Source organism: Vigna unguiculata, chromosome 3 (assembly GCF_037176805.1).
Source record: "Vigna unguiculata cultivar grain cowpea cultivar isolate G323 ecotype 2 chromosome 3, ASM3717680v1, whole genome shotgun sequence".
NCBI classification, from domain to species: domain Eukaryota; kingdom Viridiplantae; phylum Streptophyta; class Magnoliopsida; order Fabales; family Fabaceae; genus Vigna; species Vigna unguiculata.
The window spans coordinates 60,241,345-60,260,757 of record NC_140794.1 but is presented as its reverse complement, the minus strand read 5'-3'; the positions used below and the strand labels follow the sequence as shown (position 1 = coordinate 60,260,757).

Sequence of the window (19,413 nt, the reverse complement as noted above, 5' to 3'; positions counted from 1 at the left end):
CAATAAACATACAAGAACCAATAACAAGAAAAAAAAGTTTAAAATCGCATACATCATATATACAAAACTATATTAATCCAGAATTATATACCTTTTTTTTTTATATATTGTTAATACAGAATTATTAACCTACAGAATCAAAGTAGTATACTAAGATTCTAGAAAAGGTTTATAATAATATTTTAAATTATTTTCTAAATATATGCTAACAAGCACTAATTATTTTAGAAGTCATAAATTATTTACTGTGTTAAGTGGTTATAAAAATTCTTGACCGATTTGTTCCTTAAGTTAAAGAATTTGTCATTTTATATTATTTCTTCAAATAAAAATGAGAAATATTATTTAAGATTTGTTACAGCTATTATTTTAAAATTTGTTACTTTTAAAATTTGTTACGCTTACTAATTTATTTTTTTTATTTAATGTATATTTAAAAATAACCTTAATTTTTAGATTTTTTTTCATGATATATTGTTACTTTCAACGTCATCCATTAAAATAATTTATAATCACAAATCACTTAATAAATCTTATAAATATTAAACAACAAAATATAACGATAAATTCAAAACCAAACATAATTTAAATAAAATAAATGAATAATTTTAAGCATTAAATTAACATAAATTATAGATCTGAAGAGAGAATACATAAATGACAATTTAAACAAAAGAATATCAAGACAAGATAGCAATATAAATAGAAAGGTATAAAACAGAAAAAGAATTAAAAAAATAGTAATGAATCCTTTTTAATATAAAAATTATATAAAAAAAATAGAGTCACCCCATTCTCGTGCTTATTTGGGAATAAGGGTAAAATATCTTGATGCTAAACTAGTAGAATGAGGGTAAAATATCTTGATGCTAAAGTAGTAGAATGAGTAATATAATAATTTTTAGAGGAAAAAAAAACAATAAAAGGAGAAAAAAGTTTCATAAAAGAAGAAAAGTGTGCAATAACATAGTTGGTGAATAGTAGTACTTACAAAAAGAAAAAAAAAACTTATTAATTTTCTTCATAAAATACATTAAAGAAATAAATTATGAACTTTTGATTGATAACTTTCGTCTGAGGAAGTCCGTTGACCATGGTCAACAATATTTATTTTATTTGTATAACTATCAAATGGTAGCAAATTAAAAAATTATTAATTATATAAAAAGATTAACTATTAAGTAGTTTTAAATAAAAATAAACTCCATGTATAGGAGCATAAACCCAGATTAAATAGTCAAAATATAAAATGTAAAAATATTTTATTATAAATAAATATAACTATGGAAATCGAATTCCCTGGTGTTCATATTAAGTTTTCAGAGAAAACATAAATAAATTAAACTACACTGGCATTTAAAAATAAAGGAGTAACTCCACAAATTGGAAAGTAACTCCAGAACCACCCGCTCTTGCCAACTCCACTCGATGTCAAAGCTTGACCGAGTTCCAAGAGTGTCTGTCTGTAGACCGTTTGATCTCAAATTTTAACAAATATTTGATCATACGGTTGACCATACACCAACTTTCGTGTGGGTTATGGTCATTTTAACCTATACAGTCACCGGAGGGGATGAAATCTTAAGCCAAGAAAGACAGTAGATAAAACAATAAGATCAAGAAAGAACAAAAACAAAAGTTACACTGATAAAATACTTCTGCTTCCCACCAAAGATAAAATTAGACAAAACTTACTCAAAGTCAAATTAACTAAAGCCGCTCCAATGTTTATTTTGCATTTGCAAATGAACAAAGAGCATGTGCTCATATCTATGATATAGAAAGATAGCAAAATGGAAAGGACCAAAGCAAAATTAAACACCAAAAGAGAAGATACAATAACTTTCACGATCTGTTGTTTACCGCACTGGCTGCTGATTGTAGTGAGCTTTCTCTTTTTTCTTGGCTGCAGCCAGCTTTGCACTCCTTGCAGCAGCCTCATTGGCTGCAGCACGTGCGGCAGCATCCATCTCCTTGCTTGATTTTTTCTTCTTCATTGAAGCAACTTTCTTAAGCCTCTCTTTCACATCAATGGCAGAACTATCCTCAGTCTTCTCTGTTTCAGCAGCAGTTTCAGAAGTTGTATTTCCAGCCTCCACAACATCAGGTTGCTCTTGTGATTCTTTCTGCTCCTTCAAAGATTTGTCCTTCTTCTTCTTCTTTTTAGCATTTTTACTCTCCCCGGCAGCATTCTCCTTCTTTTCCACAGAACCATTAATATCCTCTTCTTTCTTCTCAGCACCTAAATTTTTGAAGGCCAGAAAAAAATCCAAATATGCAGGACTCAGATAGCTACATGGTTTCAGTTGAGATAACTAATATATTTTAAGGATATTTTACTTTCTATACGTGAATACAATTCAAAACACATTAACTTTACCATGGGAATCATCCTGACTAGAGGGTTCCTTTGAAGGGTATCCTAGCTCAGCCAAAACAGCTTCAAGTTCTTCAAGCCCCTTTTTCTTCAACTCCTTCTTTGAAAGTTGCCTTTCAGCTTCCTTTGTAACCACTGGAGGTTCAGCAGGCTTCTGAGGAACAGGCTCGACTTCTTCTGGCACGTCCAAGTCATTTTCATGTTCCTCCTCAGCATCATCATCAGCATCATCGATACCTTCTGACTCACTCTCACTTTCCTGATTCAAGTATTCATCAACTATACAAGTTAGTGGTTGTGTAACCAATGAAACCATCAGAAGAGATAGTGCACACACATGTTAATTGAGAGAATTACAGCGAAGACCAATTTATTAATTGATTTTAAAAAATGCTAACACTCAGGCTTTTTCAAGAAAAACTGTAAGATCATGTACATGTTAGATAATAGTTCCTTATTTCCAGACATAGCTAATGAATGATTGTCTGTTAAGACAGCAAAAGAGTGTGAAGTAACAACCTTGCCTAAGATCCATATTTAAGTTCGACCATGGTTGGAATAAAATTTACATCGTTATACATTGTCCCTTATATCATTTAAATGCGAGAAGACTGTTCCTATAGTTTTGGGGTGCTTGTTTAACACTAATATCACCCTAATATTTCTTTAAAAGTGAAAGCAGAAATAAAAAAGATGACAAAGTATAAAACAATTTTGTTGCTGTAACAGTGTAATAACATTCTAGTCTTGGTTGATCTGCTGATTGAATTAGAGTTGTGCAACCGTTCTTAATAAATCTATATAAATATAACAAAACCTGATTATCCACAACCTAAAACTGGAATGGATAATCAATATCAACACAAACAATACAATATGAAAACAATACCAGAACCTTAATATAAAAAGCCATTCAGTCTGATAAAACACAAACAACATGCAAGAAACTAAAGGATTCACAAAGCATAGAAATTGGGATAAATATAATGTAAAATCCACTAAAAAATAAAAATTGAAACAGTAATTGCAACAAATGTATAAGTAGTCCTTGCAACTCATCCACTCCACAGTCAGTTAAAAACAAACCATATCAATCCAAACAACATACACTTGGGATTATACACTGAAATAATTAACAAACAATAAAAAACAAAAATAGATAAAAAAACTAAAGGCAACACAGGGAAAAACAGGGCAGGAATTAAAACCTCAACAACAACTGCGTCGATATCAGGGACGGTCTCGGAGACAGGGGGAGCAGCCCAACCGGATTCAGGAGGAGCGGTGGTAGCGTAATAATCCTCATCATCTTCGTCATCAACATCAGCCCAGGACTTAGAAGTAAGTGGCGCCGGGGCCCAGAAAACATCCTTCTTCTGAGGGTCTTGGGCCTTGGACGGGCCCTGCTCCTTGTCGGGTTTCTTCTTCTTTTTCTTCAGGCTGCCCAGCGCAGCAAAGACGTTGTTGCTGCTTATGACTGGCACCTCATCTCTCCTGCTTCCCATTCCCAATTCAAGTCAGAATAAATGCCGGGGCAAGATCGGAAACACAGAAAAAAAAAATGAAGAGCCGAAAATTCTAGGGTTTTGCGGCGGTGTGATCTGAGATTAATGGAAAGAAAAGGAAGGGTTTTGGAGTGGGGAAGAAAGAGGATAACGCAGAAGGTGAAACAGTGAGTTTAGGAGGTGGGATCAACAACAAACTATGGATGATGATTTATCTAGAACTGAGACTGTTTGCATAGGATTACCATTACCACTTCCATGCATACATCCACATACACATCTTTGGGATTTTATAGCCCCATTCTGTGTGTGCGTGTTTTTTCGGGTGCGGTAGGGTCTGTGTGGATGTGGTACACTGCTTCTATTGGTACACACGTGTTGTCAACCTTTGACAATGAATCATCACATGATCAACACACGTTTCTTAGATATCTTTTCTAATTAATTTAAAATCTTTCAAAATAAAGTATTATGGTTATCTGATTTTTCAGAAAAAACATAAAAAAATGCCTTTTATGTCAAACTATTGATTTTTTTTCTTTTATCTTCTTCTAATTTGTTGGATTGGAAACTCATCCCAAGAGTTGTTTTTATAAATATTAGGGAAAACTGGTTCAACTGATAAGAAGATATTTGACATTGAATTTTGATAAGATTATTGAATTAATTTTTTATTTTCATATTTTTATGAATGATATAATGTCATCATGTGTTCACTTTATGTAATTTTATATCTAATAATTTTTAATTGAGTAGCAATATATTTTGTGTTATTAATTTATCAAATTTATTTTATGAATAATTAAAAGTCTTCATGTTATTACTTAGAGAGTTGTGGAAATGGTAAAACTCAATTTATACAACACTGGTGGAAAGGAAACATATGGATTATATTCAAATTTATTATAATAAATCAGTATAATTATAAAAGAATATATAATTTCATAAAAATATTTGCAAAAATGTGTAATAAATATTTTTAAATAAAAAAGTTATTTACTCATTCTTGAAGAAAGATTTCATAATGGTTTTCCATTAACAACTAAGATTACCTCATTTATCCTATAAAGCAAAGTTTTAAAAAATCAGATTTTGAGTGCTATTTTGTTCAGACAGCCAAAATTTTTTGGATTCTATGATTGCACCATTCCTTAATTTCCTACAATATCAAAGATGGTGATGAATTGGAATCACAACTGCAATTTTTTTTTTTTCTGAAGTGACAGGATCCAAGAACAGCTAAACGAAGGAGCTACCGATAATAATTAAAATTGACTTCAATTTCAGATGAAAAACATTAATTCTGAGAAATGGGTCATCAAATATCAGCTATTTATTTTTGTATTTATCTTATTGTTTTAATATTTTTATTATACTATATCAACATCTGTGTTTAAGTTCAATTTCCCTTTACATTTTCCCAATATTTATGCTATGCTGCATTTTTATTATTTAATGCATTGTATCAATATTTAAATTGAATTTAAAAAATACAGATTTCTTTTTTTTTTGGTAGATAGAGGATAAAAGTAGCTAAAAATATAAAAAATAAAAAATATACAAATGTAACAAAAAAATCATTAACTGATTATTTTCATAAAATTTAAAACATATGTTAAATGATAATTTAGTAAGAAATAATAGGTCATGATTCTAAGTGATGATTCTCAATTATATCAAGACACAGAAAAGACATATAATATGTCTAATTAATAGCTTTATTTTTTCTGTTTATGACTTGGGGGAGGTGGTCCCAAATAAAAGGTTATTGGAAGATAGGGATAGCAACGGGGCGGGGCGGGTACGGGTATCATGATCTCATCCTCATCCCCATAATAAAAATTCATCCCCATCCCCATCCCCAAACCCAACGGGTATACAACTTTTGACCCATCCCCATCCCCACCGGGTAACGGGTATTTTCTTATACCCATACCCATACCCATACCCATTTTTTTATTGTTCCATATATCAATTAAATATTTTTTATAAAAAAAATTTAAAAATCACACCAACGGAATCATGATACTATCAAAATATTCAATATTAAAATAACATACTCTTTTTGATTTTCATGATGTCAAATATTAAGAAAAATATTATAATAGTATAAATCTCAAATTAAAGTATCAAATAACAACTAAATAAAATTCAAATAATTATATAAAAGCTAAAAAATTACACATTACTAAAATTTTATAATAACCAAAATATTTATTAATTTTACAAATGATCAGTGGTTTCATTTGCATTCGATCCACCTACACATAGAAAAAAAATGAAAAATTAGATATGATATAATAATTGAAATTGAAAATTTTAATTACTAGAATATAATGTACCTTCTTCATCAGATTCATTTTCACTCATGAGAACATCTTTTCCTTTTAATTTTTTAACACCTACAAACACCAAATGTAGAATATTAGATGAGAATTCACAAAAAATACTAACAAAAAATATTAATAAATTTGAGTAACTTACCTAGATGGTTTGAGTTCCATATCCAACTTCTTGTACACATCAAAGCCTCTATAGTAATATGATGAAGTCGACTACGGTGAGAAGTTAATATCTGACCACCAGTACTAAAAGCAGATTCAGAAGCTACAGTTGTTATTGGAATAGCTAAAACATCCCTTGCAATTGCTTGAAGGGTTGGAAACTTTAACCCATTTGTTTTCCACCATGATAGGATATCAAATTCTTGTGTAACCGGCAAATTATCTTCTTCCAAGTAATAATCCAACTCTGTTTTCATAACTGTAGTTCTAGATTTTTTCTTTTTTGCCATAAACTCTAAAAATTCATTCGCATCATTATCAACATCCTTTCCCAACTCCAATGATGTAGCTCTATAAGAAGAAGTTTCATTCTTTTTTGATTGATATTCCAAAACCAAATCATAGCACATTTGACGAATCCTACTAAGTTTCAGATCAAAATCATTACCATACAATTTATAAAAATAATATTCTAACATGTCCATCTTGTACCTTGGATCTAAAACTGAAGCAATTGCCAATATATCATGAATAACACTCCAGTAACTTTCAAATTTCTTTAACATTTGTATTGCCATATTTTGAATGGTTATCTCAGGAGATTTAACCCAATCATTTATTGCAATCTTGATCTCACAAATCTTTGGGAAAAAGATGTTGGCAGTTGGGTATTTGGAGCCAGAAATGATTTCTGTGATGTCATTAAATAATTTTAGCCTTCGACAAACATCCTTTGCAAATTCCCACTGCATATCAGTTGGCAAAGAAGTGTATTGAGCTTCACGTTGCTTTAACCTAAAAAACACATCCTTATAACATATGGCAATATCAAGCATCTTGTAAGTAGAATTCCATCTAGTTGGGCAATCCAAACTTAACTTTTTAGTGAAAGAAATTCGCAATTGTCTAGCTGTTTCCTCAAATTTTTCCATTCTTTTAGGAGTTGCTGTCAAATATGCTACACTTTCTCGAATTTTTTCCACCCCTTCTTTTAGGACGGCTAACCCTTCTTTCACAATCAAATTAAGGATATGTGCTGAACAACGCATATGAAGCAAAGACCCTTTCTTAATGAGTGTGTCCAACTTCAACTTATCCTTAATTTTTTCAATCATGCTATCATTTGTGCTGCAGTTGTCTAAAGTGATAGTAGACAATTTTGTATCAATATTCCAATCGAACAAACAATCAACTAATACATTGCAAAGTCGATCAGCTGTGTGAGGTGCGGGAACATAAATGAACCTATAAATTAAGCAATATTTTGTAAGACATATAATCTTTCTAGAGGTGCATAAAAAAAATTACTGGAAAATTTATAAATTAAAAAAGGTGTACCTCAAAATTATATTTTGCAATGTCCAATTGTCATCAATATAGTGAGCTGTGATAGACATATACCCTTTCTTTTGATTGCTTGCAGTCCACATATCCGATGTAATTGCTATTCTTCCTTTATTTGTATCTATCAACTTCATAACAACTTGTTTTTCATGTTCATAGATGCCGAGTATCTCTTTCTTTATCGTATTTCGTGAAGGAAGTTGAAATAATGGTTGAATTGTTGTCACGAATCTAATAAAACCAATATGGTCCACTATTGACAATGGATATTCATGCAATATAATCATTGTTGCAAGTTCCCTCTTGGCATTTTCTTCATTATAAGCTCCACAAGCCAATTCCTTTTTGCCACTTGAAATCTTAGAAAAAAGTGTTTTTTGTCCCCCTTTTCCTTTTGCTAAAGCCTTCTTTTGAATACATATGTTTGTATGATGGTGCAAGTGCTTTGTTCCATTCTTTGTTTCTCCACCAAGCAGTTTCTTGCAATAGTTACATTTAGCTTTGTATTTTCCATCAACTTTTATCTTTTCAAAGTGTTCCCACACAACACTTTTCAATTTCCCTTTCTCAGGCTCTACTTGTGTTGTTGAATGTATTTCATCATGAACTTCTGAAGGTGTTTGCGTATATGGATTCAATGGAGATTGACAATCATTATTGGAACTTTGAAAGGGAGTTGGTTGTTGTGAACACTGTGGTGGACTTGGTACCTGCAAATCTTGATCTCCTGTGCTCATTTTCTCTAGAAACTAACATACGTAACAAAAAAAAATCAAACAAAGTAAAAAGGTTAATTTCTTTTTTAACAAAATATAAAAGGAAAACCAATAATCAAGTTTAAAAATATTTCAAATATTTTTTATACTATTAAAAATTTATATTATACCACTTAAACGAAATAGCACAAATAACAAAATTAAATTAATAATAATTCAAATTTAAACATAGATTCTTCATCTTTTGATCTTGAATTAAATTAAGGATTTATGCAATTGAGCACTTAAAATTGAGAATTAAACATTATCATGAAACAAAAAATAAATAATAAATAAAATTATCATAAAGGAGTAAAGATAATTAAATGTGTGACCCAAATTTGAGAATATCCATTTGAACATAACATAACGGAAAAAAAAATGTATAATTAAAATTATGATAAAAGGAAAAGTACCTTGAAGATCTGCTTAAACCTTAAAGAACAAGCCAAACAATTAAAAGAGAGTAAAAAAGTGTATAACCAAAGTAACAAAAAGAAGAGCTACAAAATAAGAGTCAAACATTTTCATGAAAATAAATAAATAAATAAAGATAATCAAATGTGTAACCTAAAAATTATTTCATAGAATGAGATTGAGGAACACCTATTTGAACATAACCATGTACAGAGAGTAAAAATTATGTAATAAGAAGAAGAAAAATTACCTTCAAAATTAAATCTTGAAAAACAAACCAGACAATTGAGAGAGTAAACAAAGTGTATAACATAAAACAAAGAGAATGAGAAATATGTTATATATATATATATATATATATATATATATATTATATTATATTATATTATATTATATTATATTATATATTATATTATATTACTATGTATATATATATTATATGTGTGGATATCTTATGTTTATATATATATATATAATTATTTATATATATTATATTATATTATATATTATATTATTATTACTATGTATATATATTATATGTGTGGATATCTTATGTTTATATATATATATATATATATATATATATATATATATATATTTTATATAGATATATATTTATTTTAAGTATATATTATATTATATTATATAATAATATAAATATAATAATATATATTATATTATTATGTATATATATTATATGTATATGCGTAGATATTTTATGCTTTTATATATATATATATATATATATATATATATATATATATATATATATATATATATTTCTTTTAAATTTTTATAAATTTGTAATGTTATAAATTTGTTTATAAAAGATCTCACTAGTTAAATGATTAATTTGTTTTATACGTATATATTATATATATTATATTATATTATTATGTATATATATTATATGTATATTATATTATATTATATTATATTATATTATATTACATGTATATGTGTAAATATATATATATATATATATATATATATATATATATATATATATAAGTATATTTTATTTATATGTATATATACTATATTATATTATATTATATTATATTATATTATATTATATTATATTTTATGTGTAAATATATTATTTATTTATATATATTTTTTAGATTATTTAATAAATTATAAATAGTTTAGTAATTTAAACGGGGACGGGTATTTGGGCGGGTATATATATATCCCCATCCCCATCCCCATCCCCAGTTGAAAATTTCGGGTATTATCCATATCCATACCCATACCCAGTCAAAGCGGGGATTTTCCGTCAAAACGGGGACGGGTTCGGGTGATACCCACGGGCACGGGTTTATTTGCCATCTCTACTGGAAGAGAAGTTTTCGCATAAATGTCAACTAATTCTAGTTTTATGATATTAGTTTTGTAATATAACTAAGAATAAAATTTATTATCACTATAGTGATTTGTAAATAAATTGAATTAGAAATAGAAAAAAATAAAACTTTATAATAATAACAATATTATTAATTAATTATAATATTTTCTTAAAATTGTTTAAAAAAAATACAGTAAAAAGAAGTTAAAATAAAAAATAAAATTATTAAATTCATTAGAAGTTTTAGAGAGATACTAAAGACAGCTCTATTTGATAGTTTTCCACAGATATAACTAAAATTACATTATAAAATAAGAGTATTTATTTATACTTATATATAAAAGGATTTTTTATTTTGGTGTCTATATTTCTATTTTCAATTTTAACTTTCAATAATAATTATTTATTTAAATTAAAATAATTTTTTTATCATTTTGGTATTCACAACTGTTTTCATCTCACATTTATTTTTTTTTTAAATTAATCAATTTCAGACTAAAATAAGTATTTTTAATAAAAAATTATTTATAAAATAAAATATATTTATAATAAAATTTAAAATTATTTATATTTTTTAAATTAAAAAAAGTGAACACACATATAAATAAAAATGTGTTTTTTTCTAATATTATATGATGATGACAAATAAGTTTATCTTAAAATGTTCTCAAGTTACAATTTTAATGACTATTAATATTTTTTTATTTTAAAGGTAGTTTGCTGCGTAAATATATTTATAATTTTTTATAAATTCAAGAAAATTAAATATAAATTATATAAATTCGTTTATAATTATTATATGAGATAACATGAGTTAGGTTTAGAAAGAATGTTTATTTGCAATTTGATGTGTAACCGACTAAGTAATTCATTTGTTATTCATTCGTTTATCCGTCTAATATTGATAAATATTTACAAATATTTTTAAATAAATATATTATAATTTTTTAAATATAAAATCAATTAAATATCAATTAAAAATAAAGTTAATATAATAAAATATAATTTTAATTTTAATTAAATTTAACTTAATAAAACATGAAAAAAATAATAATATTTTGTAAGTGACATATATCTGGGGATACGAATAATGTGATACTCGCATTCAATTCATTTTATAAATAGATATTAAAATACATGTGTATCCGCTATATGTGGATAATAAATACCTGTAGATAATAACTATCCATTAAGAAATTTATCAAAAAATACTCGAGATGACAAGTCTTTTTATGGATGGTATAATAAACTAACATGTCATCTATCATCAATTTATTAAAATGAGTATTGTTTTTAATCAATTGGTTTGTCATATGTAATAACTCCAAAATATAATAATTATTTTTATAGCATATACAATATAGGAAGTTTTTTTGGGAAAATTATTAAACTTGCGCCTTAGAGGTAGAACTAGCGCCCAAAGTCCAAAGACTCTTTGGAATTTAAATTTTAAATTGGCGGTCAACCACTTAAACAACATTCAATGGTAGAAACATTAGGAGTCCTTGTCAAATGAACCCTAAATAACATGAACATTATGCCTAACGCTCTGGTGCCCAATGCTCTGCATCACTGTCTAGCCGTCTCTGAGTGATGTCCAGTGCTAAGGCCACTGAAACTAACTGACTTGGATTTCCAAATAGGGTCTGCAGTACCCTTTCAGTGCCAACGTCATAATAGACAATTATGCATGTGCAATTGGCTTGTAATACATTTTTCTCTCTTTGCTAACTTGAAATTGGTACCAAATCAATAGAAAATACCTCCTTATAAGTCAATTGTTCAAACTCAATTGTCAATTTTCGTCCACTCAAATTCAAGTATAAAGGCAATACAAAAAGTAGGAAACAAATCACAAAAACCCCGAATACACACGGTCCAGAGGGAAGCCGAGATGTACTCGGCCCAGTTGCATGTAGGAATGGCCAAGGGAGCAAAAATGGATGAAAGGGCTGACACAAGGAGGGGTCGAGAGTATCTCGTCCAGGGAGGCCGCCGAGTACTTCCCAACCCATGAGGTCGAATACAACGCGGCCTAATTAGGGCAGACCAAGTCTTGGTCATGTGGGGTAACAAACAAGGGAGTCTCATTTAGGATGCGAATGTATAACGGTGCACTCATATTTTGAACAGTTACAATAGGACACATTCATGATAGGATATTCATTGGTGTTTATTATTATTTGTGAAAGAAGAAAAGTGTTCGTGAGAGTAACGAAGTCAGGATCGAGACCAAGTAATATAAACTAAGGTCTATTATTCGAAGGTAAGTACGACTAACTCAACTGAATTTGAATATATACGCTCTATTGAATTATTACTAGCTTAAGCGTAAAAGTGACTGCAAGTACCTGACTTCCAGATGTGCAATTCAAAAGTTATTCAGAGACAAGTTCCAAGAGATAGAGGCAGCAAAGAACAAAAGGCTTTTGAGATAGTTTGATTCCGATCAAAAACATTCACAATTATAATTAGATCATAATTAAGCGCAAAATACAATTTCACCCAATTTATTAAAATTCCATATTGATTATAAGTATAGAGCTTGGTAATCAATATAAAAGATGATAAATAACATTAACTTCCTTTACGTTGATTAAATAACCTTTAATCTCATAATTACTTTTAAAAACTCTACTTCTCCCTGTATGACTAAACTATACACATATAACCCTAATTAGAAATCTATGCATATCATCATAATTTAGACTAATACAAACTCACTTTTGATTACATTTGAGTGACATGGTCACAACATTATATTACAACCCACGTACAATTGTTGAAAGAGTTCAACAACCTTAAAAATGAATAAAAAGTAAATTTATTTTATTCTCTACTTTGATGGAATAAATGTGTAGAGTTTCTCTACTTAAATTACTTTTATGATTATTGATCTTAAAAAAGACGAAGATTGTGGTCAAAAGAAAAAGTTTAAGAGTTTAAAAAGAAAATATAGAGACAATGATTTTTATAAAATAATTTTTAATTAATACAAAGTCTATTTTTAATTTTAACTTTTTATTACTAAAATATTATATTGCTATTTTTTTTAATTCTTAGACCATTATCACACCATGTAAGTAGATATTAAAATCAATTTATTGAAATAATAATGAAAAACTATAATTAAAAGAATTTATATATTTATTTTATGTAATTTGAGAAATATATAATTACCAATAGTTGTCAATTAGCTTCTAATTATCTATTATGATTAAGTAATATGATAACGTAAGTGAGAGAAAATGCACAAAAGGAAATTTTATAACGCAAATTATTTAGATGCAAACGGTTACAAATAACATGTTTTTTTTTTTTGCCTTACTTTTCTTTCAGTTGAGAGGAAATATTATTTTCTTTTGGGCCAGGAGCTATAGAACACCGAGATTAAATAAAACATTTGAAATTTTAACATTTGTTAGGAAGATGAATATAATAAAAGAGAAAAACAAATTTCCCAATAATTGGAAAGAAATGAAAGAAAAAATTGTTTTTTATTAAATTATAAATTTGTAGTCTATGATGCACGAATACGATACGTATCGACGTACGTGATAGATACGAGATATATGAATATTGAAAAAATGTACAATAATTCTTAAAAAATAATAAATATATGATTGTTATTGTGTGAATCCAAATTAAAACTATATTTACTAAAGTTATCAACATAAAAAAATAAAAATTATTGTCATTGTAAAATACCACTATAAGAAAACTTTCAAATAATGACAAATTTTAGTAACAAAAAATATATAATAAACCAATTATGTTAATAGTCAAAATCTTGGTAGCTAATATTAGGGACCGATTTAGAAATCAATTCATAATAAAAACTAATTTAATTATCAATTTAGACACCAATTATAATTTTTTTGAACTATTTTAGTTACAAATAATTTTTAATTTTTAAATTGGTACTTAAAATTGCCACTATATAATGATTAATTTTTTTTGTCACTAAAATTTATTATTATTCAAATATTTTCTTATACCACTATATAATAATTAATTTTTTTTGTCACTAAAATTTGTTGTTATTCAAATATTTTCTTATATTGTACTGTCATAGTTTATAGTCATTGAAATTTGTGGTAAATATATTTTGTCACGCAAATGAATATGAATTACGTTATTTTTACATCATCAAATAAAAAAATCCACTTTACAACCAAAAAAATTAAATTTTTTTAATTAAATTTATTTAGTTTTTTAATATCAAATTTTAACATATATTATTGAAGTAGATTTTAAGAAAAGTGTATTTTTTTTAAGAATGCTAAAGTATTATTTTTGTATATAATATGAAAAATTTTACTATACAAAAACAGATATCTATTTAGGAATTGTTCCTATAATCAGAAACTCATTAAAAACAATATTTACGACTCATAGATAAACTGTTTGCAAAAAATACAACTTCAATCAAATTCATTAAAGTATGTCATAATTTAAAAGGATATTACTAAATATATTTATTATACAAATAACATTTACTATATTATTAATTATAATTTAGATTTTCTTAAAATGATTAAATTTTCATTTAATTTATTGGTACTTATATTCTTTAAGACTATATATTTTTAAAAGTCTTCCGGTGTCCTATGTGATTTAGCATTTCTATAACAATTGGTTTTCTATCATATTACTTTAAAAAATACCTAATTTTAGCATTTGAAAAATATATATAACAAACAATAATCAAGCTATATGACCTGTTCAATCCTTTTGTAAATACATTCAGTCCATTATCTCAGCCACACTGAAATAGAATTAAATAATAATAATAATAATAATAATAATAATAATAATAATAATTATTCCCTGAGCATTTGAGAACATTCTTATCCGATGAGGGAAGAAGCACTTCCCGTTCATCGATTTGAATGAATTTTTGAAGTAAAATGGGAAATAAAACTCAGAAATTCATGATGAAGCAGAACTATCAAAAGTCGTTCCCACATGCTGAATGACAAATCCGTAGATCTTTCTCTTCAACTTCTCAATCTTCTCTGTAAGTGAGTCATCCCCTTTGGAAACCACACGGTCCAGCCATGCATTCACACGCTTCAAGTGCGACAAAACAACAGCAATGGAGCCACCGTCCAGGGGCAATGTTTTTTTCCCATCAGCTGCACACTCTCCAAACACTTTAAATCCTGCATCAAGGGACTCCTCAACAAACCGTAGAAACCACATCTGCATTTCAGATAGCAAATTTGCTCCAAGCTCTACTGTCTCTTTCGTTCCACTACCTCTTGTCCACACACTACCACTCTGACGGGATGGTGGTGATGAAGGAACCTTCACATGGCTCTTAGCTGCACCGAGAGAGTGTCTTTTTGATAAACTTTTCTGCAATGTTGATGGTGGATCAGCGGCGGTGCCAGTAAGAAGGGATACTATCTGGAGATCAGTGGCCAAGGCAGCTTCAACCCAGAGAGTGAGGGACTTTGACTGTTCTGTCGGAATGCTGTTGTCTTCAGGTGTCTCTGAATAATATCTGTTGGCAACGGCTTCAGCCATCGCAGTTGATTTCAAAACATCATCGTAGATAGTGAAAAATCTGTCTATGGTTGGCAAAGGATTTGTAGCTTGGCACACTGAGCACAGGTCTGAAAACATGCTGATATGTCGAAGGAACAAAAACAAATACATTCATGTTAGCCACTACGGAGGAAGCCAAAATATGTGAAAAGAAAGATATGAATTGAAACCCTTGAAAATAAAATGGAATTTTCGTTGTAGGTTTAAATAGTGAAACTTCTGATACAATTCAAAAGTGTAGAATATTTAGGCTCTTTCCAGTACCAAATTAAGGTAAAAGTCGAATTGTTACCTTAAACTTCTTATAATACATTCAGTAGCATTGGCCTCCTCTAATGCTTCCGCAGCAGCAGCAGAGGCAAGAACCTTTCTTTGCATTGCTTCCTGCATTGGGTTGATAAAAAGGGACTTGGACTTGTTAAATCAAATCAACCGAGTCTCTTCATCAAAAAAAAAAAAATGAAAATTTACTGACTCTGTTCTAGCCCCTTCGTTTCATCAGAATGATATAGACCTATCTATTATTTGGCTTGTTTTTGTTGGATTAAAATCTCCTATTGTTGTGGACTAAAAATTATGTTAAGAAACCTGTAGTCAGGATGCTAACACTTGTGGAACAAATCATAGTATGAGAAAAGCATAACTCCCTATATTAGCATGCATTGTGAAAAGGCCCTTGTTTTTTTCTCGTACATTCACTGTCACCACACTGCATTTTACTTTAGAAGGGTGCAAAATCTATTACTTCTTGAGACAAGATTTAGTTGCATTTACCTAGACATCTTCAAGACTGTTATCCAATTGGTAATTAAGGGTAATCAGTTCAATAGAGTGTTAACCGATTACCAATGGAAGCTCAGAACTGCGGCAAAAAGCATAAGAGTTTTCTCCTTATTATGTTTAATTCTAGCTTATATCATACGATAACGACAAAGGAGTAGTAAATTGTCAAAACACATACCTTTCCAAGTCTTGCAAGGTTCCCAGACACAGCATCGAATGGAACACTTCCATCGGTCCATTTCTTTTCATGAATGGTGATACCCATAGCTGCAAAATTGGATTTCTCTTCAAGGACACAACTCTGAGGAGATAAAGCTTTAGTTTTCTCATTGCTGGAAGAATAATTGCTCCCCGGTTTTTGACCACTCACGTCACTCAAACGTCTTGACATCGCAGCCTGCAAAATTGTATCAGCATAAGGGACAAACCAAACATATACCAAGTAAGGTGCATTGCATTGTTTCTAAAACAAGAACAACAATTGCAACTCGTCACTTCATGCTCGATCACACACTTTCTACTTTTGGTTCATCTCAATTTCATTTACCTGAGTACGCAAAATTGCCTGCGCGTCAATCTTGTTCTTAGAACCACCCTTTTCTTTGTGTTCACTTTCAACAGGCGTGGCCGGCGGTTGCTCATCCCAATTCTTCCTCGCACTCTTGGACCCAACCAGCGCATCGGAGACCTTCGAGATCCCGGCGACAATGGTGGCCATCTTCTTCTTCGCGGCGGAGTCCACGACCACCGGCGATACCTTAAGCCCGCCGGACAACCTCCTCCCGGGAGAAAGCGACGCCCGCCGAGGACTAGGTGACGGCTGCTTCCTCCCGTTCGGAGAAGCCTGCCGGTACCTCGACGGCACAATAATCGCGGGCTCCCTGGACACCTTCCGAGTATCCTCACGCGCCGAAACGAGGCTGGGAACCACGCACTTGGACGGCACGGGAGACGCGGACCTCTTCCCCTTTCCGGCGGGAGAGGGATCCCGCTCCGCCGCAACAACGATCTTGTTCCTGGACGCAGAATGCGACCTCTTGGCAGTGGCCGGGGAGGAGAATCTCTGCGGAGGCAAGTTGTCGCGAGGCGCGAGAGGCTCTCGGGAGACGCGTTCTTTGTCTTTAGGTTTCTGTTCTTTGGGTTTAAGTTCTTCGGGGCTGGGGCTGGGGTTAGGATTTCGAGGTTGGGTGGGATCAGAGTTGGAAAGGTAGAGGGAGAGTGGGTCGAGGTCGGAGTCGGGGAGGGGTTGGATGAGAAAGTGACGCGTGGAGGGGGAGATGCGAGCGACGAGGGGCTCGGGGGTGCCTAGGAAGGGGTGGCGGCCGGCGAGGGGGCGGATGGCGGAGACAGAAGGGAGGGGAGAATCGAATTGGAAACGGTCGACGTGAACGAACTGGCCCAGCTGGAGGCGGTTGGAGAGGATGAGGTCAGTGTCGGGGTGGGAGAGAAGGACGTAGGTGGAGTTGAGGGAGTCGGAGAGGTTGAGGTAGAAGCCCTGGTTGGACCAGAGATCGGAGCCTGCGAGAGCGGGGACGATTCCGATGACCTGGAGGAGCGGCGAACGGTGGTCGCCGGTGACGCGGGTGTTGGTGTTCATGGCCTGCAGCATTTTGAGGAGAATGCCTGGGGTGAGGGAAGCCATTGCTATTGCTTGCTCTCTTGCTCTGAGACTGATTGAGATGAAGCCGTTACAATGTGGTGGTTTTGTATGCGCTGTGTGGTGTGTGTCTTTGAATTCAAATATTTGTCCCGTTACTCTTGTGATTCTCTTCTCTCTTCTACTTACTATTATCACGCCATTTATTTATTTATTTTAATTAGGCTGCACTACCCCACACCCTACTCACGTTTCAACGTTTCTTTCACTTTTCAAAATTATTTTCTCTAACTTTTTTATGTATATCGCGCCATTATTATATTTTATATTTTGCTTGTATAAATTATAATCAAAATAAACTAGCAGTGTAAATCTAAAACTCTTTCGGTTAATGTGGTTGGTTGGATGGACTAGAAAGAGGAGATTGTCCATATGTGAAATGCTTCTTCAAGCAGGCCCAACAACTGATTATTGGATATACTATCAACACTACACATAATAACTCGTAACATAAATGAGAAATTCAGCATAATTATAAATTAAACTCAAAATTTTAATATAATCATTAAAAAAATATCTAAAATGACTTGTAATTTCTATAAATAAACATAAAATAAAATATTAAACATATGAGTAGGGATGTCAAAAAAATCTATACCCGTGGGTATCCGCGGATAAAACTCGCAACGGGTAGGAAACGAATATTAAGAATGGATACCCACTACCCGCAGGTACGAGTGTTTTTGATATCCACATGTTAACGGGACGAGTACGAGTATTATAGTATCCATACCCGTGGATATCCATAACCGACTAAACTTTAATTTACAAAGATACCCTCATATATATATATATATATATATATATATATATATATTAGTAAAAAACATTCTCACCTCGTTTCTTTTAAGCTGCACATCTTGTTTTGTCTTCTGTCTTCATTCTTCCAGTTTTGGTATGTTGTCTTCTTCTAAGTACACCCCCTTGACATTCTTCTCTTTTCCTTCTTTGAAATTGGGCATATACATCAAACTCTATATAGACAGTGACATTTATGGTATGCTTGTTGTCAAATGATGGAATCAAAAATTAAGAATAGGCACGTGACAGTTTAAGTTTATTTTTTGTTAATTTTTTTAATTTTGCAGGGATCGATCGGAGAAAGTGGACTTGTTGATCAAAACACTAATTAAAGAACTTCCATTACGTTGAACATCATTTTATATTTAT

General features: G+C 30.7%; 2 protein-coding genes across 2 annotated transcripts; both read right to left on the bottom strand.

Moving 5' to 3' along the window:
* Positions 1-1,624: 1,624 nt before the first annotated feature.
* LOC114178920 (uncharacterized) lies at positions 1,625-4,146 on the bottom strand. The gene is made up of 3 exons (XM_028065068.2): positions 3,586-4,146; positions 2,381-2,636; positions 1,625-2,242 (listed from the first exon to the last, which is right to left on the bottom strand). The coding sequence occupies exons 1-3, from the start codon at positions 3,880-3,882 to the stop codon at positions 1,860-1,862; spliced, it is 936 nt and encodes a 311-aa protein (XP_027920869.1). The 5' UTR covers positions 3,883-4,146; the 3' UTR covers positions 1,625-1,859.
* A 10,798-nt stretch (positions 4,147-14,944) lies between these two features.
* LOC114176481 (serine/arginine repetitive matrix protein, putative (DUF936)) lies at positions 14,945-18,312 on the bottom strand. Its single transcript, XM_028061530.2, has 4 exons — positions 17,134-18,312; positions 16,765-16,983; positions 16,096-16,187; positions 14,945-15,882 (listed from the first exon to the last, which is right to left on the bottom strand). Exons 1-4 carry the CDS (start codon positions 18,226-18,228, stop codon positions 15,183-15,185), a joined length of 2,106 nt encoding a protein of 701 aa, XP_027917331.1. The 5' UTR covers positions 18,229-18,312; the 3' UTR covers positions 14,945-15,182.
* Positions 18,313-19,413: the final 1,101 nt, after the last annotated feature.

Coding starts and splice junctions, on each gene's coding strand:
- LOC114176481 (XM_028061530.2), bottom strand. CDS start 18,228: ATGGCTTCCCTCACCCCAGGCATTCTCCTCAAAATGCTGCAGGCCATG. Junction 16,984..17,133: donor AGGCAATTTTGCGTACTCAG/GTAAATGAAATT, acceptor ACAATTTTGCAG/GCTGCGATGTCAAGACGTTT. Junction 15,883..16,095: donor TGTATTATAAGAAGTTTAAG/GTAACAATTCGA, acceptor TCGACATATCAG/CATGTTTTCAGACCTGTGCT.
- LOC114178920 (XM_028065068.2), bottom strand. CDS start 3,882: ATGGGAAGCAGGAGAGATGAGGTGCCAGTCATAAGCAGCAACAACGTC. Junction 2,637..3,585: donor TCGACGCAGTTGTTGTTGAG/GTTTTAATTCCT, acceptor TACTTGAATCAG/GAAAGTGAGAGTGAGTCAGA. Junction 2,243..2,380: donor TAGTCAGGATGATTCCCATG/GTAAAGTTAATG, acceptor TCAAAAATTTAG/GTGCTGAGAAGAAAGAAGAG.